A 27,937-nucleotide genomic window follows, 5' to 3' on the forward strand; every position below is an offset into this window, starting at 1 on the left:
TGATTTTCTGAACTAGATGTTGGATTTTATTATTTTGTCATCTTCTGTTTTTATGAATATATTTTTACGGAGAAAATTGGATCCATTAGATAAAAGAAGTGAATGACTGATGCTCTTTAAAGCTGTGGAGTCACTGTGATCTGATCTGACTCCATGTGGGATTCAAAGAGATAATGATTGTGATATTAAAGGATGAACGTAAACGGTCTGATTCTGCTCTCATAACTCAGATTTAGCTTCGTGCTTTTTAAAATACTTCCATAAATCTTCTCCCTTTTTACTTTGCAAAAATGTTCTCACTCTGGAGATCTACACACACACACACACACACACACACACACACACACACACACACACACACACACACACACACACACACACACACACACACACACACACACACACACACACACACACACACACACACACACACACACACTCGAGGGTTCCCTTTCGTTTTCTTTTGGATGAATGACAGAATGTGTTTCTGAAGCGGCCACATGTTGCAGCAGATATGATGCATAAAACATGAGTTTATATAATCCAACATAATGTGCATCAGTCGACTCTGGTTACAGTAAAAAATGAAATGCATTAAGAGCGTAATATGTGTTTTTACCGTCTGTATTTTGTCACATATCATCATGGTTTGGTTTAAAGAGGCTCCTGTAATAAAGAGTTCATATTCTGCTCATTAAGAAACATCTCTCCTCTGCTATCCGTCGGCTTCACGGAGCATTTCTACACTTCTTCCTTTATTTAAAAGTTAAAGATTCAACGTGACTCTGATGTTTGGTTTTCTGTTCATGTTCCAAAGATAAATGTGAATCTATGATTTCAGTGTATATTCATATTTAATCGAGAAGAGTTTTAGACAAACGTATTTTTTGTTAAACTTATGCTAAAATATCACCATCCAGCACAGCAGCAGGTATTAATACATATAGTATTAATACATATAGTATTAATATTTACTGCGACTCTCTACTTTCGTTGAGTGAACTCTGTTATTTTATGAATACTATAATCATCATTTTTGCGAAGCTGATTTTCCCGTAAAGGAACAGAGTGAAACATTTGGAGGGATTTATTGGCAGAGATGGAATATAATATAAAATATCTATGTTTTTATGAGCGTATAATCACCTGAAAGTAAGAATCATTGTCGTTTTATTAGCTTATAAACTAACAAAACACAATGACACAATGATTCTAAGAGTCACAGTTACAAAGTTTAGTTTTCTTCCTGATGCTGTTGGTGAAGACGAGATGCAAAGTTTCTTCGTGTTGCGTTTAATAAGGAACGATAAGAAAAATGATCAAACAAGTTGTGAGCAGTTCTTTATGAAGAGAGCTTTTTATGAGATCTCCTTGTTTTAGTGTTTTAGTGTTTTAGTGAGTTTGTGTTTAACAGTGAAACTACATCTTTACTCTGAATACACAATCTGTGCTCCTTCTTTAAATAATTCACAGCCTTTAAACCAAACGTCCTCTTTACTCTTTAACACACACACACACACACACACACACACACACACACACACACACACACACACACACACACACACACACACACACACACACACACACACACACACACAGAGGCCACAGGTTAAGTGGTGTCAGTGTCCTGACAGATGTGAGTCATTTGAATATTAAATGGCTGGACGAACTAAATGCCAAAATCATGGAGACGGAGACATCGCTATGATTCCTCTCCTCCTCTCCTCTCCTCTCTCCCCTCCTCTCATTCCTCTCTCTCCTCTCCTCCTCTCCTCCTTTGTGTCCTCTCCTTTCCCTCCTCTTATCCTCTTTTTCCTCTCCTCTTCTCCTCTCTCCTCCTCTCCTCTCCTCTCCCTCTCTCTCTCCCTCTCCCTCTCCTTTCCTCCTCTCTCCTCTCCCTCTCCTCCTCCTCCTCTCCTTCTCTCCTCTCTCTTCCTCTCTCTCCTCTCTCCTTCTCTCCTCTCTCCTCCTCTCCTCCTCTCCTCTCTCCTTCTCTCCTCTCTCCTCTCTCCTCCCCTCCTCTCCTTGTCTCCAGTCAGATTTGTGATGGTCTGAATCATGAAGTTGTTTTTTAACTCGAGATGATCCAAAACATTTGTAAAATAGTGAAACTGAATTCAGTCCAGAGAAGAAATGAAACGTGTTCTATGTTTGATCCTCTGTTTCTGAATCTCACAGGTTCCTGAGTTATCTTATCTCATGTTGGAACTCTTAATCTGCATCTCATTTCGGACCTTTTTTCACTTTTCTTCAACAATAAATGACGTAAACATCAACAGTATGTCCTGTGTTCACCCCTCAGACTGTGAACTGTTAGACGTCTTCATTCAGAGACAGAGACCAACAGAGAGGAGCTCTGATGGCAGAGACAGAGCGTCATGAGGAGCGTGACCATGAACGCCTCATAGAGTGTCTTTGTCTTCATTCACCAGACACAAAGAGACAGTTTAAGAGAGAACGGAAAGTTCAGGTCTGGTTCTACAGACAGGACAGACAAATAAACATGTTTTATTTCTTTCTTTCTATTCGTGGTGGTTTCATCCTCCTCACCTTTCACATAAACCAACAGGAAGTAACGAGAGAGTAGAGCTGCAGAATCAGAGAAACCTCTGAGGATCAAAGTTTGTTCTTCACTCGTTTAAACTTTAAAGGTCGACCAATAGTTCATCTCACATTAAAGGACATTTTAATATGTTTTAGTGCTGAACAGAGGGACTTATAGAGACTTCACAGTGGTTTTCTTGGTGCACAGCTTCATGTTTGTGAAAGATGCTGAGGAATGGAATTGATATATTAAGATATTGTCTCTCTCTCTCCTCAGTGATCTGCTCCTTCCGGGGCTCCGTGACTCAGGGTCTGCTTCTGGAGGTCGGAGAGACGGTTCAGATTCTGGAGAAATGTGAAGGTAAGACCTGCTGAGGGGGCGGGTGTTTGACGGGTGTTTGACGGATGTTTGACGGATGTTTGACGGGTGTTTGACGGGTGTTTGACGCAGGTTTGACGCAGGTTTGACGTCCTTGATCATTGTGTCACTGAAGACGCAGGAATCACTGCAGACTTTACTCCACGGGGAGAGATGAAGGTTTCTTTATGAGCATGAAGTCAGAACAAAGTGATGTCTGAGTGAAGATGTGGACCTTGAGATCAGAATCAGAATCAGTTTTATTTGAGCATACAAGGAATGACTCTCTGTGGGAACATAGAAATAGACAAATAAAAACAGCAAAGTAGGATAAGGGAGGCATAAACATTTAACTTATATATACAAATATAAATATAAATATATATACAAAACATAAAAACACAACAACAATGAAATGGAATTAATAGAGCAAATGGAGGTAATAGTGCAAATTAGTAGGACAAAAAAAACAGTTAACCCCTTGCTAACATTATGTTCTGAACAAATAATAATAATTATAATAATAATAATAACTTAAAAATAAATCAAATGAAATAACAAGTGAGAATCAATTAAATGAATAAAATCTAAAATAAAAAATAAATAAAATAAATAAAATAAATAAAATAAATAAAATAAATAAAATAAATAAAATTACAAGTGAGAATAAATAAAATAAATGAACATAAAAAAGTATATGAAAATAAGATAAGACAGTAAAACCAATAATAAAATGGAAAATAAATAACAAATAACAACACACGTTTTTCATCAATTATTCTGAAACTCCATCATGGATTTATCAGTCGAGCTACAAAACAAAATGTAAACAATAAAAGATGGAATCAAACTACTTCCTGCTTAGTTAAACATGGTGAACCACATTCACCCTGTTCTCTGACTGTCAGGTTTAAAAGGACTCTGCTCTCCAGAACCTGTAATCAGATTTTTAATAACAGTAATTAAAGTCACAGAGCAGCTCCTCCGGTTCAGATGTCGGTATTCTTTTATCTTGAGCTCTCCTCAGAGGAACGATTAAACCGAGCAGGGTCACGTTTCAGAGCAGAAACCTGTCTTCTACACTTCCATTCAGAGATATTTAGTGACAACGTTTCAGTACAAACACATGAAGCTCTGGTTTCTGTTTGACTCCCAGAAACTAGCAGCTCAAAACAGGAAGCGTCTGAAGCCAGTGATCGCTGTCTTCTGCAGATAATGAGAGTGTGTGCTTCATTATCCACAGCTGGACGGGCAGCGAGCATCACCAGAGCCTCTGTGATGTCATCATCTCCACACTCGCCCTTCTCTCATCCACTCCCCCCTCTCTTATTGTCTTCCATCCAGTCAGCATCTCATTTGTCGTTCTAATGAAATGCGACCCGTCCAGTGAGGGTCTTTTATCTGAACCCCCCCGATACCACAGCTTTACCACCACACTGATTATGGGGGTAAACTGGGGCTAAACTTCTGCCTGAGGTCCTCGTGACATTTTTCTAAACCTCTCCAGCGTCGGTGATTATCTGAATATGCAAATCACATTTTTAGAAAATGACGTTCCAAAAGAAACAAACAACCAAACAATGGCTGGCCGTGTGTGTGTGTGTGTGTGTGTGTGTGTGTGTGTGTGTGTGTGTGTGCGTGTGTGTGTGTGTGTGTGTGTGTGTGTGTGTCATCGTCCAGCTGCTGCAGAGCTTTTCTTTCATCCTTCTCTGTAATTCTTTCATGAAATCGTCTCTTCTTTGAGACGAGCTCCTCTCCTCTCCTCTCTCTCCTCTCCTCTCCTCTCCTCTCTCCTCTCTCTCTCTCCTCTCTCTCTCTCTCTCTCTCTCCTCTCCTCTCTCTCTCTCTCTCCTCTCCTCTCCTCTCCTCTCCCTTCTCTCCTCTCTCCTCTCCTCTCTCTCTCTTCTCTCCTCTCCTCTTCCTGCTTCGATGTAAAACGATCGTCCCCGGACACAAACTCAACGACTCTGATGAGCAGAGGAACGATCCAACGGTCCTCTCCTGAAATATAGATCACAGCCATAACACCTGAGGAAGCATCAGAGTTCTATTAAAGAGTGAGGAAGTGAGGAAGTGAGGATGTGAGGAAGTGAGGAGTGAAGATGTGAGGAAGTGAGGAAGTGAGGTGAGGAAGTGAGGATGTTTCCTCACGGGGCGGCTGTGGCGTAGTGGAGAGCAAGGTAGTTCTCCAATCAGAGGGTCGGTGGTTCGATACCCGGCTTCGGAAGTCGATGTGTCCTTGGGCAAGACACTTAACCCCAAGTTGCTGAATGGGTGAATGATATGTAATATACTACTGATTGTAAGTCGCTTTGGATAAAAGCGTCTGCTAAATGACTGTAATGTAATGATGTGAGGAAGTGAGCGTCAGCGTTACTGTGGAGAGGCTGCTCATCTGTTAATAATGTTTAAATATCAAACTACCACTGTGAACAGATATGAGGCGTTATGTTAGTGATCCTCTACCATGCAATAGATTTATTCTCTATTTAACTAAATATTAAACTAGAGGAGGAAACATGTGCGACATATGTAACACCAAAGAAAACAAAACCACTCTTTCATAAAGAGGAACGTAAAAATAAGTAAATCTATAGAAATCTGACTCTTTCATTAAATAAGATAAGAGATAAAATAATCCTTTATTTAATCCATTTTTGTTCACACGCTGTATAATCGATGTTTTGGAAGAATCAATGAGAATATCACACATTATTCTAAAAACAACTCCATTAACAAAAGTAGAGACAGTGTACTTCAGTGAAAACTAATAAGTGTTTAAAATACTGCAGTTATTTTGTGAGTGATTATAAATGTGGGCCATCTAAAGTACTTGTGCTCCAGCTCATGATATGTAATGAACATGAACACCAGTTGAGGTTAATATTAATTTTAATAATAATACTACTAATAATACATTTTATTTGCATGGCACTCTAAAAGGTACTCAAAGGAACTTTACAAGGTAAAAACAGAAACAATAAAAGCAATATTAATATATTAATATATAAACAAGGCAGAGAGATGACATTATAACAGTTAGAAACAAAACAACAACATTTCAACAAACTTAACAAAAACAGAATAAGTCTAACGTGAGTTCACAGCTGAGACTCGGCCCCGCAGCTCCTCTAATCACAGCTGATCATCTTCAGATTAATAACAATAGTTCCAAAAAAGAAGTTTTTCAATACAAATTTAACATCCATTCATAAGAAAAAAGAATATATTTACATCAACTAAATATAAAGGCAAATAGAGAGAATGTGATTTGTAATGAAAAACCAACGACCTCTGCTCCAGATGTTTTTGCTTCTATAACAGTTAAGAAAGAAGAAAAGAAACCGTCACACTACATTTATTGGGCAGATGTTTCTGTCCAAAGTGACTAAAAACAAGTTCAATCAAAGGACAGAGCACAGAGAGATGGAAACCAACCACAAATGTAGAGTGTTTTACTTTGAAACAAATTCCGTTCTCCACTAAAAGGGAATAAATGTTTAATTTCTGTAAACAAACCAGAACCAAATACCGCTAGTCCAAAAGCTTGAGGTTTTTTTTAGCCTACAGGGAAAGACTCTTACTTGTTCTATGAAGCATCTTTAAGCCTTAATGTGTAACTGTTATATGCCAGACTGAAAGGAACTGGTAACCCAGTGTTTAATGTCAAAACGCTATGAATTGTGGGTAATTCCCTTACGTAAAAGTCTGCAGAAATGCGGACTTTGCGTAAAATAATCCTCAAAAATCGTTTATAAAGGACTGAAGAATGTCTGGCAACCCGATTCTCCTGATCAAGTATTCCTCACTGGTTGCTATGACGACCAATGAAGTAGCCATGGTGACGGTTAGCAATCTTTTTTTGTTTTATTAATGTTTGCACAGTAAACCGACCTGCTTCAGATCATCTTTACCTGCTGGTCTGAGCTCACAGGATGAGCTGAATCACACAAAGTTTTATTATTGCATCAATAAATAATTCTGTTTCATAAGCAGCGTGAGGGAATGCACTCGTTTCAGACTCCATATCTGTGCGACGGGAAACATGCGTCTGTGTATGAAGCCGCTTTCATGACGAGCTCTCTGAAGAGTGTCTCCTTAAGTTCTGCTTCCACTTAGAGATGAGTCACCGAGATAATTATCTAATTATCATTATTGAGAATTTGATAACAGTGCAAAATGATTATTGTAATGACCACTTAGTGAAGAGAGATGATTATTCTTCAGAGAGAGGCCGTGTGACAACACACAAACACACGAAACACACACACACACACACACACACACACACACAACACACACACACCTGCTCCACACACACACAATAACACACATTCACACACACACACACCGTTGTCTCCGTCATCTCTGATATCAATAACACACATTCATCATATTCATATCGTTGTCTCCTCGTTGTCTCCTCCTTCGTTGTCTCTCGTTGTCTCCTCGTTGTCTCCTCCTTCCTCTCTCGTTGTCTCCTCGTTGTCTCCTCGTTGTCTCCTCCTTCCTCTCTCGTTGTCTCCTCGTTGTCTCCTCGTTCCTCTCTTGTCTCCTCTCCTCGTTGTCTCCTCGTTGTCTCGTTGTCTCTCTTCCTCTCTCGTTGTCTCCTCGTTGTCTCCTCATTCCTCCTCGTTGTCTCTCGTTGTCTCCTCGTTTCTCTCTTGTCTCCTCGTCTCTCGTTGTCTCCTCGTTCCTCTCTTGTCTCCTCTCCTCGTTGTCTCCTCGTTCCTCTCCTCGTTGTCTCCTCGTTGTCTCCTCCTTCCTCTCTCGTTGTCTCCTCCTTCCTCTCTCGTTGTCTCCTCGTTCTCTCTCGTTGTCTCCTGTTCTCCTCGTTGTCTCCTCATGTCTCCTCGTTGTCCCTTGTTGTTCCTCTGTCTCCTGTCCTCTGTTGTCATATTATTCTTCCTATGTGTCTTCTTGTCCTCTCTCTCTCGCTCTGTCTCTCTGTAACAAGATGATCTTTAGAAGTAAACTCCTGCTTCAACACCATCAGCTAAATTAGGAACAACACAACACTCCTGACCTCCTGCTCGACACACACACACACACACACACACACACACACACACACACACACACACACACACACACACACACACACACACACACACACACACACACACACACACAGCCGTCCTCATGTCAACCCTAACAAATAGGTCCAGACGCTGCTGGTCTGACGGCGGTCTGATTTCCATATAGATGAGCGGCTGGGGAGTAAACACAGCCGTCTTAACGAGGGTGATGAATGAATCTTGATTGGTTATTAAGACCCTGGGCCAATTAAGCCTCCATCTCCATATTCATATCAGATTATGTGGAACTGCAGAGAAATGGATCTCATGATTTTGTAAGATGATTAGATGAAAGGCTGAAGCAGAGTCAGTGTTCATTCTTCTCTAAACGATTCATCAGGAACCGTTAATGTCTGATTATCAAATTACTGTATCGGTGGCATTATTTCATAATCTCTAGGAGAACTTCACAAACAGTTTATTCATAGGAGTGGATGTAGTCATCATGACGTCACTCATTGTTGTATTTTTTGATTAGATTAGATTCAACTTTATTGTCATTGCACAGAGTACAAGTACTATTACAACGAAATGCAGTTTTAGCATCTAACCAGAAGTGCAAAAGCAGCAGTAAAGGTGCAGTGCACTGTGCTGGATAAATAACAGATAAATAACAGATAAATAATAATCATAGTTTGTGGATGTTTTGAAGCTTCGAGTTCAGCGATTTTCTCCGTCACAATCTTGGATTACGGCCGTCGCAATGTCGTTTTTTTCATAACCAGTGAACAGGAAGTGACCATATATGGACTGAGGAGGAGTGACGTAGAGACGCCGTATACGTCTCTGGTGTGGACCTGTCAATCAGTGTGTAGCCCCGCCCTAAAGCATCCCCTGCTTTATGGTCTGTTTGACTCTAAATGGAGCATCATTTACTAAATGAACATCATGCTGTATTGAAGAAGACTTGAAACTAGAGATTGAGACCATAAACTCATGTTTACAATGTTTACTGAGGGAATAAATCAAGAGAGAAGTAGAGTCATTTTCTCATAGACTTCTATACAACCAGAGGAGTCGCCCCCTGGTGGACAGGAGAGAGAATGCAGCTTTAACACAGGAAGCATTGACTTCACTTTAAGAACCAGAGGTTGTTTCCTGGTTGAAGATAACTTTGAACCGGTCGGGTTCGTGCAACCAACTTGACCCGCTTTAAAACATTTTCCAGTATCCGGAGACTCAATCATGTTTAGTTCCACTCTGACGGAGGCGGAGGACGTCTCCTCAGTCTGAGAGGACGTCTCCCCTTTTACATGTCACTCCCTGGAGACGAGTCATTTTCAGATGTCAAGGTTTGACTTGGAGTTGAGTCATTCTTCATGACAGCTTTCCGTTCCGCAGAGACATCAGATGGATGTCCGTCCATGTGGAAGGAGTCGTTGTGCTCTCAGAGGCTCTCGGGAGGAGGAGGATCATCTCACGCCACACAGGAACACACTCACTCACTAAATGTGCCTAACATCAGGTCACTTAGGTCTAATGGAGCAGGGGGAACCCAGACCGGCTCCCTGTCCTCACTGACCCGGTTCTCTAAACGGTGACACATTTCTGCTGATGAGCTGTTTGAGCTTTCTCTGTGGACCGAAGAGCGTCGCATCAAAGTGATGGTTGTCTTTCTGTCTCTGAGGCAGAGAAGAAGACTGAATCTGTCTTCATCCTCGGGTTGCTTTATTTATGGGCCTCCACACACCTTTAGTCTAGTGGTGTAACAACAACCATCTGTTATCAGATCGCCCTTCCTGCTGACTGCACTCGACCGATATTCTGTAAAATACGAGATCAGGAGATCTGCATTAATGTGTTCTAGTCTCTGATCTCTGATGATGTCACATTGTAAACAACCAATCTGTGTTTAAATCAACAGGAGGAGAGCTAGTAACGTTAGCAGCAACGCTAACGGCTAAAGTACGGAGGTTGCATTTAGTTACATTATGATGCGTTCAGGCTCTGTTCACTGAAAATGAGTATTGGTTGAATGTAAATTATAACGTTATCATGATGTGTTCACATGTAATCTGTAAAATGTAGTGTTGGTGATGAACTAGAATAAATCCAGTAGTTTGAAGGAGATGTTTTCACATTAATATAAAATAGATATTAGAGATGAATTATGATGTTTAACTTCCTAACACTAGCTCTAAGATTATAACACATCATTAATACTACTAATGACTAGATCTGTTTTAATCCATAAAAATACAATATTTTATGTCCTTATTATTTGAATTGTTTGTTTCTATGTTAAAAAAACAAAAACACTTTTAATTACTATAACAAAGTAAAAGTATAACATTTAGTATTTTTGATGGTTTACTGACCTGAGAGCGGCTGAAATGATTTTTGATATATTGTGGATCCTTGTAGACCAGCTGCTATAATCCAACAACAAAGGGATCTGTATCTGACATTATGGATCATCAATGATCAGTAATTAGTATCGGTGTCAAAGAAAGCAGATCAGGGATCTCTTTAGTTATATTTGCACCCTTTTGTCTTTTGTGCTGATCCGATCCAGACTGTGACTTTTATGATCCGTTGCTCCAACACTTTAGTCCGATCCAGACATTTACACACTGCCAATCAGTCATCCTCTTCAGGGTCGACCAAATCAAAACCAAAAACTTTATAAAACTTTGAACATGATCCTTTTTCTGCCAACATGCTTAGATTATACATCAAGTTTGTACTTTCTGTTACAGAAATAAACCTGTGAGCTTTTGGTTATTATGTTAGTGTTTAGGAAAGAGTTTTATTCTGTTATTCTATTTTTTAAGCCCTAAGTTTAAGCCCTAAATCATAAATCCTTCATACTGTTGCGTTTCTGACTATTTTTCAATGCATGGTAGAAAAGTTCATGTTTCTTTTCATCCTTTGTGAGTTTTTTTATTTTATTCTAATCTTTGTTGTGAAAAGCGTCGAGCTAAAGCATCATAATCGTTGATGCTGACTCATACCTCGTCATTGACTCTGTCTGACTCATGTTTCTTTCTTCTCTCAGGTTGGTACAGAGGATTCTCCACCAGGAAGCCAAATGTCAAGGTAAGACAGACCGACAGCTTCAGCTCCTCTCAGACTGTTTGAAGCTTTCTTCCTCTTAAACGTTAGACTTTCACTCTTCTGCTCTCCTCATCTCTGATTCTTCTCATTTTCCTCTGCTGTGGAGATGTTAAGAAAAGGGTTGTTTACATGAAATGAGAAGGAGAATTTATGTAAATACATTTCAGACTTTTCTACTTTGCTCCATCTTTCATCTTTGCTCTCATTTTCTGGCAGCATTTCAGATTCACAGACTGGTTGTTAAAGTGAAGATTCTGCCTGCATATTATACTGTGTAAACGATGAATAAATGAACCGTTATTCACCCAACGTACAGAACTGCTCCTGATGGATGGGATCAATTTGTTACTTTACTAACGCTCGACCACAGACTGTATATAAGAAGTGGATGTGGTCATCATGACGTCACTCGTTGGTTTTGGATGTTTTGAAGCCTCGAGTTCAGCGTTTTGGCCGTCACATCTTGGTTTTTTGCAACCAGTGAACAGGAAGTGACCATATATGGACTGAGGAGGAGTGACGTAGAGACGCCGTATACGTCTCTGGTGTCGACCTGTCAATCAGTGTGTAGCCCCGCCCTAAAGCATCCCCTGCTTTATGGTCTGTTTGACTCTAAATGGAGCATCATTTACTAAATGAACATCATGCTGTATTGAAGAAGACTTGAAACTAGAGATTGAGACCATAAACTCATGTTTACAATGTTTACTGAGGGAATAAATCAAGAGAGAAGTAGAGTCATTTTCTCATAGACTTCTATACAACCAGAGGAGTCGCCCCCTGGTGGACAGGAGAGAGAATGCAGCTTTAAGACATGAAGCTTTGACTTCACTCTGCAGAAGTGGATTTTAACAACAGATGAACAGACTTCATAGGAGCAGGATTCCTGACCCGGTTCTTAATGAGACATCATCTCTCTTTTTAAAGCAGCATGTCTGGATCAGCAGCTAACAGGCTTCTGGGTTTTTACTCTTTAAATATAGAACCTCTTTGTGTTTTGTCGTCCTCCGTCTCATTGTCCTCGATGCACCAGCTTTCTACTTTATTTCACTCTTGTCTCCGTCCTGCTCTAAGAGGCTTTACTGGATCCAGACAGCAGTGTTTCCTCCAGCTGTTGTGGATCCCTGCTGGGTTTTCTGTTCTCTAAATAGAAGAGGAATTAACAAAGCAGAGATCATCTGCTTTGCTTTTGCTTTTCCTCTTAGAAAAAGGCAGACAGAGGACAACTTTGGTTTGACTTATTTTATTATGACGTCAATGAATGACAAACATCTGAAAAAAAACCTTCAGCGAAAAGAAAGTCATCCAAGCATCCTGTTTTATATTTTAACTTCTGGTCTGCTCTGGAAGAAGGAATGTGTCACGTTTTAAGATTGACACCTGCAGCTTGTGATCACCATGAGACATAGTATTTGACATTTATTCATTAATTTGCTTGCGAACATCACACTAAAAACCATAGGCTGTTTATAAGAAATGGACGTAGTCATCGTAGAGAAATCACAATTATAAGCTTCCTTTTGGTTTATTTTTCTGACAGAAGTGTTTGTCACACTTGATGTGTTTAAGGACCGTCGGGAAGATGAAAATCTGACAATGATGACAGTTCTTACACCTTCTGTCTGTGATAAACGGTGTCGTTTTGGAGATTGTTAAAAGAAAACATGCTTTTCCATCCTGCTGGTGGGTTTTGGGGTTCAGAGGGTTCTCAGCAGCGTGTTAGTTGGGACACTTTTAAATTAAAGTTAGATATTGCACACAGTAAAGGTTGACTCTCTGAAAACATCTGGATGTTGTAGAGAAGCTGTAGAAAAAACCTGGACTCATAGCGGACTTCAGTAACAGCTCGTCCGTAGGCGGTGCTCTGACATTCAGAGATGATGAGCAGGAAACAGGTGAAGCTCAGGTTTCTTCAAACAAATCAAAAGTCAGGGATGTTGAGAGCTCCCTAACTTAACTCTCTTTTTGTAGAAGAGAGTTAAGTTGTCGACTTCTGCTGGCACAGAAACCCAAAAGAGGCGAACCAAACAAAGATGTCACGATTCAACAACGCAATCTTTTAAATCTCTGTTTACACTTTTACTCACCACACAGTCATTCTTCAGTGTTTCTTTCAGATTTCAGGCTGTTAAAGATCAGCTGTGAAATGTTTGAGACATCTGTTTCAGGATGTGTCATCATCGCTGTGACGAAATCTGAATTAAGTTTTGTAATCTTTAAACTCAAACAGCCGCTGTAGTAACTTGTTGAGAACAGTTTGTCCTTCTGGATGCTCAGAATAAAGGAAGCACACTGACCTGTGAGAGGATTTAAATGAAGTATCTGTGGTGAACATCAGCTTCTCCTTCAGTCCAACGTGTTCTCTGATTGTCTTTAAATCAAAAAGCTAATCTGTCTGTGTTTGTTCAGATCAGCGTAAAGAGAAGAAGTGTTGTGTGGAAACAAGCAATATATAATTAACCTCACTTCATGCTGCAGAATGCTTCCACATCTTTATCTTGCTGTGTCTGTATGTGAGAGCAGAGAGGCATCAGTCCTCTTTAATCACCTGGTTTCTCCACAAAGAGCTCACTGGTTGTCTCCTTCAGGAAACTCCAGCAGCTCTGTGGAGAACCTGAGGATCAGCGTTTAGGTTCCTCAGCTCAGTCAAAGAAGCTGAAGGTCTGCATTCAATAAGAGGGAGTTAAGAGAGGATAAGTCCCGCCCCCTCTAGTGTCCCCAATGAGACCTGATTAAATAATGAAATATGTACGTAGTCAACGGTATAAGAATGAATCATAAATGATGTTCGCCAATTTAAGAGACTTTTGCACATCAAAAAAGTCTCAGTTTGTTGTTGTAACATTTAGTTTTTCATCTCATAAAACATGTCGTTAGCTTGTGTTGTGAAATTGGCTAGCTAACTTAGCTACGTCTCAAATGTATCGTTATGTTGCCTGCTGTGTTTTATCCAGTGACTCTTTTTATCAGGCGGGTAGAGAAAGATCGATCAAGACGTTTTTCGAGACACGTGAGAGCTAACACATGAGAGCTAACGCGTGAGAGCTAACATGAGAGCTAACACATGAGAGCTAACACATGAGAGCTAACACGTGAGAGCTAACACATGAGAGCTGTGAGGAGTGAAGCAGAACCAGGTTACTATAGTTTATAACGATGCAGGACAGTTTGGATACAGATGTTTAATACCGGGACATAAGTGAGTAAATATTGATGCATGTTCACCCTGCAGAGGTTCATATGAGATAGTAAAAATATCATATTTATTATAAAGCCTTTATATTTAATATTTCCATCACAGTTAAAACGTAAAACTACAGAAGAAACGGGGGTTCAGCTGTTGAGTTAACTTTTGTTTTTCCAACAAAGATTCTGTTTTTTTGTCGTGCTCCGGTGAAAAAAAGAGTAATAAATAACTGAAAAGGCACTAAATTCATGTAAAGAAAGATCTAGTTTTACGTCTTAATAAGATTTGTACTTAAGCAGGGATGTAGCCCAACATGGAGGAGAAAGCAGTGATGTTTATCTTAATGTGAAAGTGTTTTTGCTCGTAGAATCTAAGAATAATGGTGATTCTCAATATATTCAGGACTTTCATTTTAAACATAATTGTGCAGAGATCAGACAGAAAAACTTTTAACAAGGTTATTATTTGTGTGTGTATGAGGTGACTTCTGATCTCCTCTGCCAAAGTGAACACACACCTGTCTGCCAACTGCTCTGAGCCAGGTGTACACACACACACACACACACACACACACACACACACACACACACACACACACACACACACACACACACACACACACACACACACACAGCAGGTGACCAAAGTCTTTCTCTCTCTGTGACATCCAGCATAAATGAGTGCTTGGCTCAGATCAGCCGGTCCGGTCACCTTCCTGCAGAGAATAGACCAATCAGAGGAGAGTGTCAGTGACAAAGAGCACACACACACACACACACACACACACACACACACACACACACACACACACACACACACACACACACACACACAGAGTTGGTCTCACCGTTCTCATATTCTGCTCTCTGCAGGAACCCGACTCTGATTCTAACATCAACGTGTTCAGTCGGCTCCATAAAAAACATTTAGACTGTTGAGTTTGAGAAGTTTCCCATAATGCAACACTCTCTGTATGAGCAGGCTCTCTCTCTATTCATGAAGAACGATGTGAATGTCTAGTCCTCACAATCTAACACTTACATAAAGTCAGAACAGAATATTTATACATTCATTATTGCTCTTCTTGCCTTTATGAAATGTAATTGCGGTGGAAATGTCTCCTTGTCAGACTATCTAAAAAAAAGTCTCATTGTTGAAGAATGGAGAAGTCGTGATGTAATCACTGTTATTTTATCGTCACGGCCGACTCAGAACCGCTGTGAGAAATTATAGACCAGAACACATTGTGATGCTGAAATGAGGAAACATCACAATCCGAGGACAAAGAGGAGAGAGAAGAACAGAGGAGCTCAGAATAGATGAAGGGTTGGAGATAAAGTCCTGGAGGACAGAAGAAGAAGAAGAAGTCTCATCATCAGGTGTGATGAGAACGAAACAAAGAGAAAGAATGTGATAATTAAAAAACATCTGGGAGAGAAGGAGTGAAAAACAATGATGACCTCCGACCTTTTGCCGGTTACTTCTCATGTTGTCTCCTCTTTCCTATTTCATTGTCTCCTCTTTCCTCACATGTTGTCTCCTCTTTCTTCTCATGTTGTCTCCTCTTTCCTCTCATGTTGTCTCCTCTTTCTTCTGATGTTGTCTTTCTCACATGTTGTCTCCTCTTTCCTCTCTCGATCTCTCTTCTTTCTTCTCATGTTGTCTCTTCTTTCTTCTCACGTTGTTTCTTCTTTCCTCTCATGTTGTCTCCTCTTTCCTCTCATGTTGTCTCCTCTTTCCTCTCATGTTGTTCTCATGTTGTCTTTCTTCTCATGTTGTCTCTTCTTTCTTCTCACGTTGTTTCTTCTTTCCTCTCATGTTGTCTCCTCTTTCTTCTCATGTTGTCTCCTCGTTGTCTCCTCTTTCCTATCTCGTTGTCTCTTCTTTCTTCTCATGTTGTCTCTTCTTTCCTCTCATGTTGTCTCCTCTTTCCTATCTTGTTGTCTCCTCTTTCCTCTCATGTTGTCTCCTTCTTTCCTCTATCTTTGTCTCTTCTTTCTTCTCATGTTGTCTCCTCATTGTCTCCTCTTTCCTCGATGTGTCTCTCTCTTCTTTCTTCTCATGTTGTCTCCTCTTTCTCTCATGTTGTCTCCTCTTTCCTCTCATGTTGTCTCTTCTTTCTTCTCATGTTGTCTCCTCTTTCCTCTCATGTTGTCTCCTCTTTCCTATCTTGTTGTCTCTTCTTTCTTCTCATGTTGTCTCTTCTTTCCTCTCATGTTGTCTCCTCTTTCCTATCTCGTTGTCTCTTCTTTCTTCTCATGTTGTCTCCTCTTTCCTATCTCGTTGTCTCCTCTTTCCTATCTCGTTGTCTCCTCTTTTGCCGGTTACTCCTACAGTCTATGTTCATTTCTATGAGTTATGCTCGTTGTCTTTTTGATTCTTCACAGTTCATTTAGTTTGTTCTTCCTCTGGTGTTTCAGGGAATAACAAACAGCTCATAGAGTTTAAGCGCCTCCGTTCATGCTCGGAGCTCGTACTCCGTCAGCGGAGGCTCAAACTACGGCGCTGAGCTCAAGTTTAAACAATGTGTGTTGATACGGGATGATCCGGTAGATCCAGAGTTCCCCTCCAGAGTTCAATGAGCTGAAGAAGAAGAACACATTAAACACTCTGCTGATGTTTTTATCCACCACATGACCTTTAGTGAGCTGTGTGTTTGATAGCCGTTTGCTCCACTGACTTGGATAAGAGCTCATGAGTGCTTTAAGCTCCATGTTTAAAGTGTTTTTTAATATGATACGGCCTCGGTTCCTCGCTGTGACTAAGTGGTCACCTCCCACTGCGTTCATCAGAGCAGAGGACTCTGCTGATCTAAAACACTGTTTTAATGCCTCACTAGTGACTCTCACTCTGAGGATTAAGCACTCTTTAATAACCATGTGTTCTTAGACCAGCACAGTCTGATGTTTGAAGGGACATTAACACTGGTACTGATCTGGAATAGATTACTTCTTCTCTTGTTTTTCACTCGTTGTCTCCTGGTTCTCTCCTTGTTGTCTCCTGGTTGTCTCTTGTTGTCTCCTGGTTGTCTCCTCTTCATTCCTCTCTCGTTGTCTCCTTGTTGTCTCCATGTTGTCTCCTTGTTGTCTCCTTGTTGTCTCCTTGTTGTCTCCTCCTCATTCCTCTCTCGTTGTCCCCTTGTTGTCTCCATGTTGTCTCCTTGTTGTCTCCTTGTTGTCTCCTGGTTGTCTCCTCTTCATTCCTCTCTCGTTGTCTCCTTGTTGTCTCCTTGTTGTCTCCTCGTTGTCTCTTGGTTGTCTCCTCCTCATTCCTCTCCCGTTGTCCCCTTGTTGTCTCCATGTTGTCTCCTTGTTGTCTCCTCCTCATTCTCCTCCACTCGTTGTCTCCTCCTCATTCCTATCTCCTTGTCTCCTTGTTGTCTCCTCCTCATTCCTCTCTCGTTGTCCCCTTGTTGTCTCCTCCTTCCTCTGTTGTCATCTTGTTATTATTCTTCCTATGTGTCTTCTTGTCCTCTCTGTCTGTCTCTCTGTAACTCCTGCTTCAACACCATCAGCTAAATTAGGAACAACACAACACTTGTGACCTCCTGCCCATCACACACACACACACACACACACACACACACACACACACACACACACACACACACACACACACACACACACACACACACACACACACACACACACAAACACACACTTTGAGCCAGGTAGCATCAGAGCCTGAGGCGTTCTGGAAGCACTGACCTGTTAACAACCATCCTTTGTCACAGCAGACAGGAACAAGATGTGCTGTGTGTGTGTGTGTGTGTGTGTGTGTGTGTGTGTGTGTGTGTGTGTGTGTGTGTGTGTGTGTGTGTGTGTGTGTGTGTGTGTGTGTGTGTGTGTGTGTGTGTGTGTGTGTCTCTTTTATCACAGCAGCATTGTTTTATTAAGAGCTTGACTTTAAAATCGTTCACACACACAGTTCAGCTCTGTTCATTTTGATAAGGAAACTTTCAGCAACAAAGTTCTTTTCATAAATCATCAAGATGAGGCATTAAAGAGTCAAATGGAAAATAAAAAACAACACAGGTATAAAACCCAGAGTCAGAACTCCTGACAGGTCTGGATGGTTTATTGAATGTAGTAAACAATTCAGTGCTTCATAAAAACAAAGAAAAACTAATGAGATGAGATGTTCAATGCTAATGCTAGCAACTGTTAGCATGTTGAGAACAGTAACATTATACCTGCAGAACATCAGCATGCTAGCATTTTCATTGTGAGCATGTTAGCATGGCGGCGTTAGCCTTTAGCTCCCAGCAGAGTTGATCGTCTCCTCTTCATCTGCAGAGTAAGCAGCACGATGTTCCCCTCTGAGCTGTAGTGAAGCAGAACGTGTAGGGTTAATAATGCACGAGTACCTCAGCTCTACCTCCGTGTCTGTTCTCTGGTGGCGTTAAAGCTTAAACATGTTTCATATGTTGAACATGAACATCAGAACCCTCTGAGTTCTGCTTGTGAGTCCACAGTGACTATGAGGACGGAGCCTAAACCTCTGACCCTCCGCTGTCAGATGCATGACGACCACGATCACTCCTCTTCTGCTTAACGCTACTGTCTCTCTCTCTCTCTCTCTGTTCTAAAAATACATCCTAACGTGACTAACGGAGGAAAAGTGCTCCCCTGTGTATTATTATGGGATGTTTGACCCCAAAAGGTCTTTTGACAGCGGGGCAGAATACGACTCAGGAGGGTTATTATGCCCGATGGAGCAGACGGGGCTTTCTTTCCTAACCGCCGCAGGCCGAGCTTTAAGAGTGTAGATAGGACATTCATCTGCACACACACACACACACACACACACACACACACACACACACACACACACACACACACACACACACATAGACACATCAGCAAAAAAACAACTAGATGGCGACGTGACAAAACGCTAAGCTGGAAGCTTCCACATGTGACGACTTCTTTTAAACAGTCACACACACACATTTAAACACACTGTCAGAGACATCCCAGAGTACTCAGTTTTACCTGCATGCAACCAAACTTCCCTCAAACCTGATTGGTCAATACTACTCTACTACAAAAGGAAACCAGAACCCGTCTGATACCAAAGTTTTATTTCTGTTTCTAAAGATTAACAGGTTTTTAACAAACACAGGAGCAGACATGTACAGCAGAGTACACAAGTCCTAAAATAGAGCGTGCTCTCCTTGTCCTCACTCCAACATGTCATAGAATATGAATGAAATCCTTCCAGTGTGCAGCACCAACATCTCTTCATCTTTATCTTTATCTACACTCACAGTTCATCCAGAGTCACGAGTCAAGATTTCATGACACAAAATACATCATTACTTCATTCCCATTTGAGGAAGAATACTGTAATACTGTGTAGCATCCATAGAGTGTAAAGACAAAGTAGAGCGTTTATAGTTTCAGATATGCAGCTCTGCAGAAAGACTGTCGGCTGAGGCTCTGATTGGTTCTCAGGAAACAGTAGTATCTAGTGTAGTATTTACTGTAGTATCTACTGTAGTATTTACTGTAGTATCTACTGTAGTATTTACTGTAGTATTTACTGTAGTATTTACTGTAGTATCTACTGTAGTATCTATTGTAGTATCTAGTGTAGTATCAACTGTAGTATTTACTGTAGTATTTAGTATCTACTGTAGTATTTACTGTAGTATCTACTGTAGTATCTACTGTAGTATTTACTGTAGTATGTACTGTAGTATTTACTGTAGTATCTACTGTAGTATTTACTGTAGTATCTACTGTAGTATTTACTGTAGTATTTGCTGTAGTATCTACTGTAGTATCTACTGTAGTATTCTAGTAAACTGTAGTATTTATATCTTAGTATCTAGTATTTACTGTAGTATTTACTGTAGTATCTACTGTAGTATTCTACTGTAGTATCTACTGTAGTATTTACTGTAGTATCTACTGTAGTATTTACTGTAGTATCTACTGTAGTATTTACTGTAGTATCTACTGTAGTATTTACTGTAGTATTTACTGTAGTATTTACTGTAGTATGTGCTGTAGTATGTGCTGTAGTATCTACTGTAGTATTTACTATCTACTGTAGTATCTGCTGTAGAAACCTGTCATGTGAGACTTTATATATTAAGTCCTCCTAAAGCAGCAGCCTCCATCATAACATCATAACCTTCACAGAACCCTCATGAATTATTGATCTGTGGGCTCAGAGCTGTTTGGAGCAGCTGGTCTTCATCTTGTTCTGTCGCGCTGTGTCTCAGGTGGAGGAGTCTTAACATTCTATCAAATATTCATGAAATAAGCTCCACCCACTCTCTCAGCAGGAACACCTTCACTCAGAGTGGACGGATCCACACCATGTTTCTATCTGTGTGGATGATTATGCAATGCATTATGGGAAGTGGACTTTATATAAAAAATCTGGACATCCCTCCTTGAGCTCCTGAAGATGTTCCTCATTGTACTGAAATCCATAAATGCAATAAATCCTCATAAGTAGCTGATGAAGTGATGGTTTGATCCTGGTGTTAATGCTCTCTCTCTCTCTCTCTCTCTCTCTCTCTCTCTCTCTCTCTCTCTCTCTCTCTCTCTCTACAGGGAGTTTTTCCAGCCAGCTACGTTCACCTGAAGAAAGCGGTCGTCACCAACAGAGGGTAAGTTTACCGACCTCTGATTCTGTACCAACTACAACTTCTATGCTCCAAACAACAGTTATGAACTTATTGTCTCATAAAGAACAACTACAGTACAGAACTTTATGTGAAGTATAACTTAAACAAAAGACTAAGATCCCTTTGTGCACAGGAACTCGTTAGTCCCAGAGACCGGTAGTTTGATTCCCTCCAGATAACAAGGAGACATTTGTTGTGTGAGCTCAGTGAAATGTTCTGTCCAATCTACGAGGACATAAAGGACGTACTCTTTAGTGAAATTATCTCCATTTATGTTCATTTCTAACACGCATCAGGTTGTTCCAAAATAAACTTCCATCTTCACAGAAATCAAAACTACTTTATCAAATTAAGGTAAATATGGTAGTTTGGGTTTAAATAACTACAGAAGTGTCGTTACTGAAGTCAAAAAGTTACGTGACAATAAATCAGTGTTGACCTCCCGTTTGTGGTCTTTATTCTTCCTGGTTCATGATTACATAGGTAACATATACAATCATTTATGGTATCTATGAATTCTGGTGCATGATTTTTTCTAGGTGTAGCTTTAACGCTGGAAGAGAACATGTCGTAAATAAGAACGTTTATCAAACTTTGACTGAGAATCTGATGGTTGACGTTGATCGTTTTTCTCTCATGATGTCGGCTGAAAAAGACCTTAAAGTGGTTCATATACTACTCTTCTTTATTTCCTTCCTCTTCCTGTAGCTGAAGACGTTTAAAAGCTAATTTGCAGATTTTTTTCCGTTGTTTTTCTCTCTAAATAAAGAATGAACCTCCTCCTTGCTCATTCCCTTCCAACCTCAAGAGTACATATTTTAATACATTTACATAATGATTGGAAACTGCAGATTAATCAGAGTTACGGAGCGTGTCTCCATTTGCATAAGAGTATTTTAATTAGAGGCACGGAGAGTAAATTAATTGGATTTAGTGAATCCTTTACTGTTTCAACTAGACCTCCGGGGCAGAGAGGAGTGTGTGTGTGTGTGTGTGTGTGTGTGTGTGTGTGTGTGTGTGTGTGTGTGTGTGTGTGTGTGTGTGTGTGTGTGTGTGTGTGTGTGTGTCTGTGTGTGTGTGTGTATGCAGCACTTCACTGCTCTTGTTTCAGCTCTGTTACCAACTCTAAGTATAAAATCAGACAGGAAGTGGAGCTCAATCTAAGGTGATTAAATTACAAAATGAAAGAGCCACTTTAATTATTAATCCAGAGGGTTTAGTGACGTTTCTGTAAAGAGCTGAACAGTTCCATGTAGAGATTATTGAAATGCAGTCTCTCTGTATGGGACTGCTTAACAGTGGAAGGTCATGACATCATATCTAGAAATATAGTCCAAGTCCATGTTTCCTCATACATGATGTCTTACGAAAAGTGAATTATCATTTTTTGTGTTTTTCCTACAAAACCCTGCAACACGTTTCCATTTTCACTTCTTATTTGAATACAGTCTTTTCAAAATAAACTTCTATCTTCACAGGAAACAAAAACTACTTAGTTCGGTTTAGAAAAAGATCATCGTTTGCTTTAAATAATTACAGAAACATTTCTTAAGTACGGAAGTTACGTAACAAATAAATAGCTTAGCTTTAGCCCTTTATATAAACAAAGGTGGTAGAGTCCGCCCTGTTGCATCGCAGTGTTCTACAGAAGCCCAGAAGGGACAAACCAAAAAATCATTCTAGAGAGACTCCCTCTACAGGGAGAAGTTTCAGTTGGCTGTAATCTGCAAACTCACCACTAGATGTCAGCACACTGGCCCTTTAAATATGGAGTCACAGAGATAAAAGGTTAAATATATATAAATATTTATAAGTTGAACAGCTGACATTTATAAATACCATGAAGCACACACACACACACACACACACACACACACACACACACACACACACACACACACACACACACACACACACACACACACACACACACACACTCAGACAGGAAGAAACCTTATTAATACAATTAATATTATTAATATACAGATTAACATCTTAAAGACAGGAGGACCATAAAAGATGCAGCAAAGATTCAGTTCTGTCTGAAAATGTTAACTACAGTTGAAGTGTGTGTATTAATGTGTGTTTACATGTGTGTGTACATGTGTGTAAATGTGTGTGTGGACAGTCGACTCCCATTAAGAGGATCGTGGTCAAAAGGTCGCTGTCCTTTGTTTGACCTTTATGTGAATGTCACCATATTGAGTTTGATGGTTCTCATCTCTGACACCGTGTGTGTGTGTGTGTGTGTGTGTGTGTGTGTGTGTGTGTGTGTGTGTGTGTGTGTGTGTGTGTGTGTGTGTGTGTGTGTGCCTTTAGTAGCTTTTTTTAAAATGTTGTACAGATTGTAAACACATTGTTTTATATTGCTAAATAATAATTTCTTAAATATTCAGATTTTTCGCTTCAGCTGTGAGGAAACAGTTTCGTCTTTTCCTTCCTCAGTCTTCTTTCCTTCGTCCTTTTTCTTTTTAAATCCTGCTCCTCACTGGTTCTCTCGCTGGTTTACCACAAGAGAACCTTCAATATGCAGCATATTTATTATTATAAGTAATGTTTTTAGTTGTTCTCAAAGCTTAACTACATAAACGCCTTTACACATCGGGGTTCTTTTTACTTTATTTTGGCGAGTCAATCCTTTTTTTGTTGAATTGTTGTTTTTGTCGTGAACACTTTCACACTTTTTGGACCTTTATGTTTTTGCCCATCATGATGTTTGAACGTGTTTGGCGCCACGTTTCCATGACGATCAGCTGTGACCGCCGTAACCAGTGAGCTCACATCCACTGTGCTGTTTATTAACGCTCTAAATGTGCTGCAGAAGACATTTGAAAGTGTTAATTCAACTTTATTTCAGTCTCCTTTTGTAAACATCCGGTCAGAGAATGAATTTAGTGAGTTTGTGAGATAAACTGTGAATGAAGGAGGAAGATATCAAAGTCGTATTTTGAGGTTGTGATTGATTGAGTTCAGGTTTAAGAGACGGAGAAGTTCAAACCAAGGACGTCTGTTAATCTGTTCTGAGATCAGACCCTCCGTCTCCATCTTTATCAGGAGACGTCTAATGAACCCAGCATGAGGTCGGCAGAGAGAGAGAGAAGTTTAAGATGTAAAAGCTGAAGAAATGGATTCAAAAACATCTTTGAGTATAATTATGTATCTGAGATCCGATCCTCCATATTGTTACTAAATCAGTATTTCAAGAAATATTTCATAATGGTGAAATCATAGAAAGATCCGTCCGTCATGTCTTCAAACAATTTATTTTTGGGGGATTTGTTTTTCTAATAAAGTCAACAAGAGACAAAATAAATAAAATAAATGCCTTTAAAGTTTGAAGCACAGCGGTGGGCTTTAATTATTTAATGAGTCAAGAAAAGACAAAGAGAGTTTAAGAATGAAATGTTTGTATAGAGAACTGAAGAGAGACAAACATGAGAGAGAGAAATATTAAGACAGAGAACAAGTGTCTTTAGACCGATGGAGGACAGAAGCTAGGAGTAAATAAGGACGAAGATTTACACTTAAAGAGAAGAGAAGGCTGAAAGAAGGAGAAATATGAGCAAACAGAAGAAGGAAACGAGGAAAGGGAGCGATGGAGGGGAACATGCAGGAGGAAATCAGAAAAGTTTTTTTCATCATATTTCTTCCTAAACTCTTCTCTGCTCCAGATGTTAAAACATCTCGCTGCCTCAAAGGTTCCTTAAAGTGACGTCAGTCTGTCACTGAGATGTTTCTGACAATAACTAACCATAACAACATCCTGGTTACACAAAACACCAAAGTAGAAACACGTCTGACTAAAGTTCAACACGTGGATGCAAATTAATATTTAAATGCAAATTAAATTTGGCTCTTACAGCGGAGAAAATAAGAACTGAAGGACTGAAAAGAGGAGAGGAGGAGAGGAGATAAGGGAAGGAGACATTAGCAATAGATGAGAGGAGGGAAGAATAGAACCTGAGAGGAAAGATGGAAATGTTCCCGGACAAAAAGAGAACTTAAGGAGGAATGATGTGAGGGGGGAAGTGAAAGAGGTGAAGAGGAGGAGAGGAGGAGGAGAAGAGGTGGAGAGGAGGAGAGGAAAAGAAGAGGAGAAGGAGACATTAGCAATAGATGAGAGGAGGGGAGGAAGAACCTGAGAAGAAAGATGGAAATGTGCCTGGACAAAAAGAAAACCTAAGGAGGAAAGATGTGAGGGGGAAAGTGAAAGAGGGAAGGAGGGAGGAGGAGAGGAGGAGAAGAGAATGAGAGGAGGAGATAGGAGGAGAGGAGAGGAGAGGAGGAAGGGAGAAAAGGAGGAGAGGAGAAGGAGAGGAGGAGAAGAAGAGGAGGAGGAGGAGGAGAAAGGAGGAGAGGAGGAGGAGGAGGAGGAGGAGAGAAGAGGAGGAGAGGAGGAGGAGGAAGGAGGAGAAGAGAGAGAGAGGAGGAGAGGAGGAGGAGAGGAGGAGGAGGAGAGGAGGAGAGGAGGAGAAGAGAAAGAGAAGAGGAGGAGGAGAGGAGGAGCGTCTTGGTTATAAGTCTGTCTAATGTGGTGAATCTCCGGCGGCGTCGTCTCAGTGGAGATGAGTTAATGTGGAACGCTGCTTTATTAATGAATCAGTCAGGAGGAGAAGGAAGAGGAGTCAGAAGGAGAATGAAGAGGAGTCAGCAGGAGAATGAAGAGGAGTCAGAAGGAGAATGAAGAGGAGTCAGGAGGAGAATGAAGAAGAATGAAGAGGAGTCAGAGGAGAATGAGAGGAGTCAGAGGGAGGAGAAGGAAGAGGAGTCAGGAGGAGAATGAAGAGGAGGAGGAGAATGAAGAGGAGTCAGGAGGAGAATCAGGAGGAGAATGAAGAGGAGTCAGGAGGAGAATGAAGAGGAGTCAGGAGGAGAATGAAGAGGAGTCAGGAGGAGAATGAAGAGGAGTCAGGAGGAAGAGGAGTCAGGAGGAGAATGAAGAGGAGTCAGAAGGAGAATGAAGAGGAGTCAGGAGGAGAATGAAGAGGAGTCAGGAGGAGAATGAAGAGGAGTCAGGAGGAGAATGAAGAGGAGTCAGGAGGAGGAGAATCAGGAGGAGAATGAAGAGGAGTCAGGAGGAGAATGAAGAGGAGTCAGTGCTCCTCACTGCAGGGCTCAGACTCTGACTCAGCTCCAGTGAACCTCCATGTGGAGGATGATGTGTGAGGGAGGAGAGGGAGGAGCTGAGGAGAACCAGGTCTGCAGCATCATGTTCTAGATGTTCAACACACAACGCCGTATACGTCTCTGGTGTCGACCTGTCAATCAGTGCGTAGCCCCGCCCTAAAGCATCCCCTACATTTTTAAAAACTATTCATTTGATTTGTCTTATAATTAATGTTATTCTTTTTTTATCTTTTGCAAAATATCTAATTTTCTTTTTATTCTTAATTGTCTCTGTTTTGTTTTTAACTTCAACTTTAAATATTATCATCTACCGTCTTTTTATTTTCCATTCATTTTTGATTTATTCAACCTTTATTAAGCCAGGATAATCCTTTTCATTTTTAATCTTTTTTTACTAAGATGGCAGCGTCAACGTTTCCCACAAGCAGCACATATAAAAACACTAATAACAGACAAACAGCAAAAAAATCACATAAAAGAGGAAAGACTGAAAACAAATCATAAATTTGTTTCAGCCAAAGAATTTTTTTATCTCTGAAGTTCAAACAAAGATGAGGTTTCAAAAACGTTATCGTCTATTTTTCTCTCATGAATAAAGTTTATTATAATAAACAGACGACCTTGTTTGAGTCCAGAGACCTCTGTGATAAAGTGACCTGTGTCTGCAGAGAAACCACAGAAGAAGAGCGTCCACAGACACTACAGTCAGGATGCAGTGATGAGATGTGCAGCAGCAGAGCTTCGTCTTTAATGAACACAATGTGTGTTTGTGTTCTTTCTCCTGAAACATCGACCCGACTCTGACCTCAGCTGCTCCTCAGAAACATTCTCCCTGAGATCAGACCTGGCGTTCAAAAGTTCAGCTTTAATCGCTGATATTTACCAAAGAAACAAAGGTTCTGGTTAATTAATCTCAAAGCTAATTAGCATGTTAGCAGAAGGAAAAGGTCTGGCTGCTGGTTAGCGTAGTCAACATGTCCTCATGAGAGAACTCCACTGTGAGCTCCAGTCTGGTCTCCTAAATATTCTGTTCCATTCTAACGCCGTGTGTTCCTCAGGCCTCATGAGGCCGCGGTTCCTCTGGAGGACCCCATCGTGACGGAGGTGACCTCCACGCTGCAGGAGTGGGCCTTACTGTGGAAGCAGCTCTACGTGGTGAGTAGACTTCTTCTTCTTCTTCTTCTTCTTCTTCTTCTTCTTCTTCTTCTTCTTCTTCTTCTTCTTCTTCTTCACTGACCTTTAACACACTGAGAGGATTTATCTTGTGTCACAATCAAACTTAAAAGGTCATAATTATGGTTATTAATGCTTTCATTAGCAAATCTGTCGGCCTTTATTGTCTGTACAAACTTTATCATGAAGAATGGATTCACTTTATCAGCTTATTATCTGTACATTCATACTGAAGGTTCCTCCTAATGTAATCTATTGTAGCTTTATAATAATAATTACGGAGCCGAGGAAAGGAGGATAATACACCCAAAAAACTCAGAGGTTAGAGTCATGAATTTACGAGAAACAGATGTGGTAAATAGTGGTAAAAGGTCACGTTCATTAAATACTGGCAGGTGATTGGATGAACCATCTGTCAATCAAACTCTAACCAAAACAAGTCGTGAGAAGAGAGGAAACATCTTCTCCATCCAGAAAAGACTTCAGTGTCATTTCAATGAAGAAACACTGAGCTGATGCTATTTGAAGCTACGCTAACCTCTTGTTCATTAAAATAAACACACACATAAGCCCCGCCCCCTAGCTGCCAGTAGCTCCTCACAGGAAGCTGATTGGTCCTGATGAGATGGATTCTCCTTTGGTCTTGTGAAATTGTGAAACTGCACTTCATCGTCTTTTTGATTCTTCTCACTGTGTTTTGTTCATTCGTCATCTGGTGTTTGGGAACATAATGCAGCATTTGTCTTATCTGTTCTTTATATGTTTGT

The 27,937-nt window shown here is 40.5% G+C and overlaps 1 protein-coding gene across 1 annotated transcript in view; it reads left to right on the forward strand.

Annotated features, from left to right (window-relative positions):
- The window catches only part of dock3 (dedicator of cytokinesis 3), a 141,004-nt gene that overhangs the window by 53,120 nt on the left and 59,947 nt on the right, over nucleotides 1-27,937 (forward strand). The window contains 4 exon segments of the mRNA XM_054616071.1: nucleotides 2,825-2,908; nucleotides 10,982-11,022; nucleotides 20,797-20,852; nucleotides 27,056-27,152. Of these exon segments, the coding sequence (XP_054472046.1) occupies nucleotides 2,825-2,908; nucleotides 10,982-11,022; nucleotides 20,797-20,852; nucleotides 27,056-27,152 (278 nt within the window).

This window comes from Anoplopoma fimbria, chromosome 17 (genome assembly GCF_027596085.1).
Source record: "Anoplopoma fimbria isolate UVic2021 breed Golden Eagle Sablefish chromosome 17, Afim_UVic_2022, whole genome shotgun sequence".
Lineage (NCBI taxonomy): Eukaryota > Metazoa > Chordata > Actinopteri > Perciformes > Anoplopomatidae > Anoplopoma > Anoplopoma fimbria.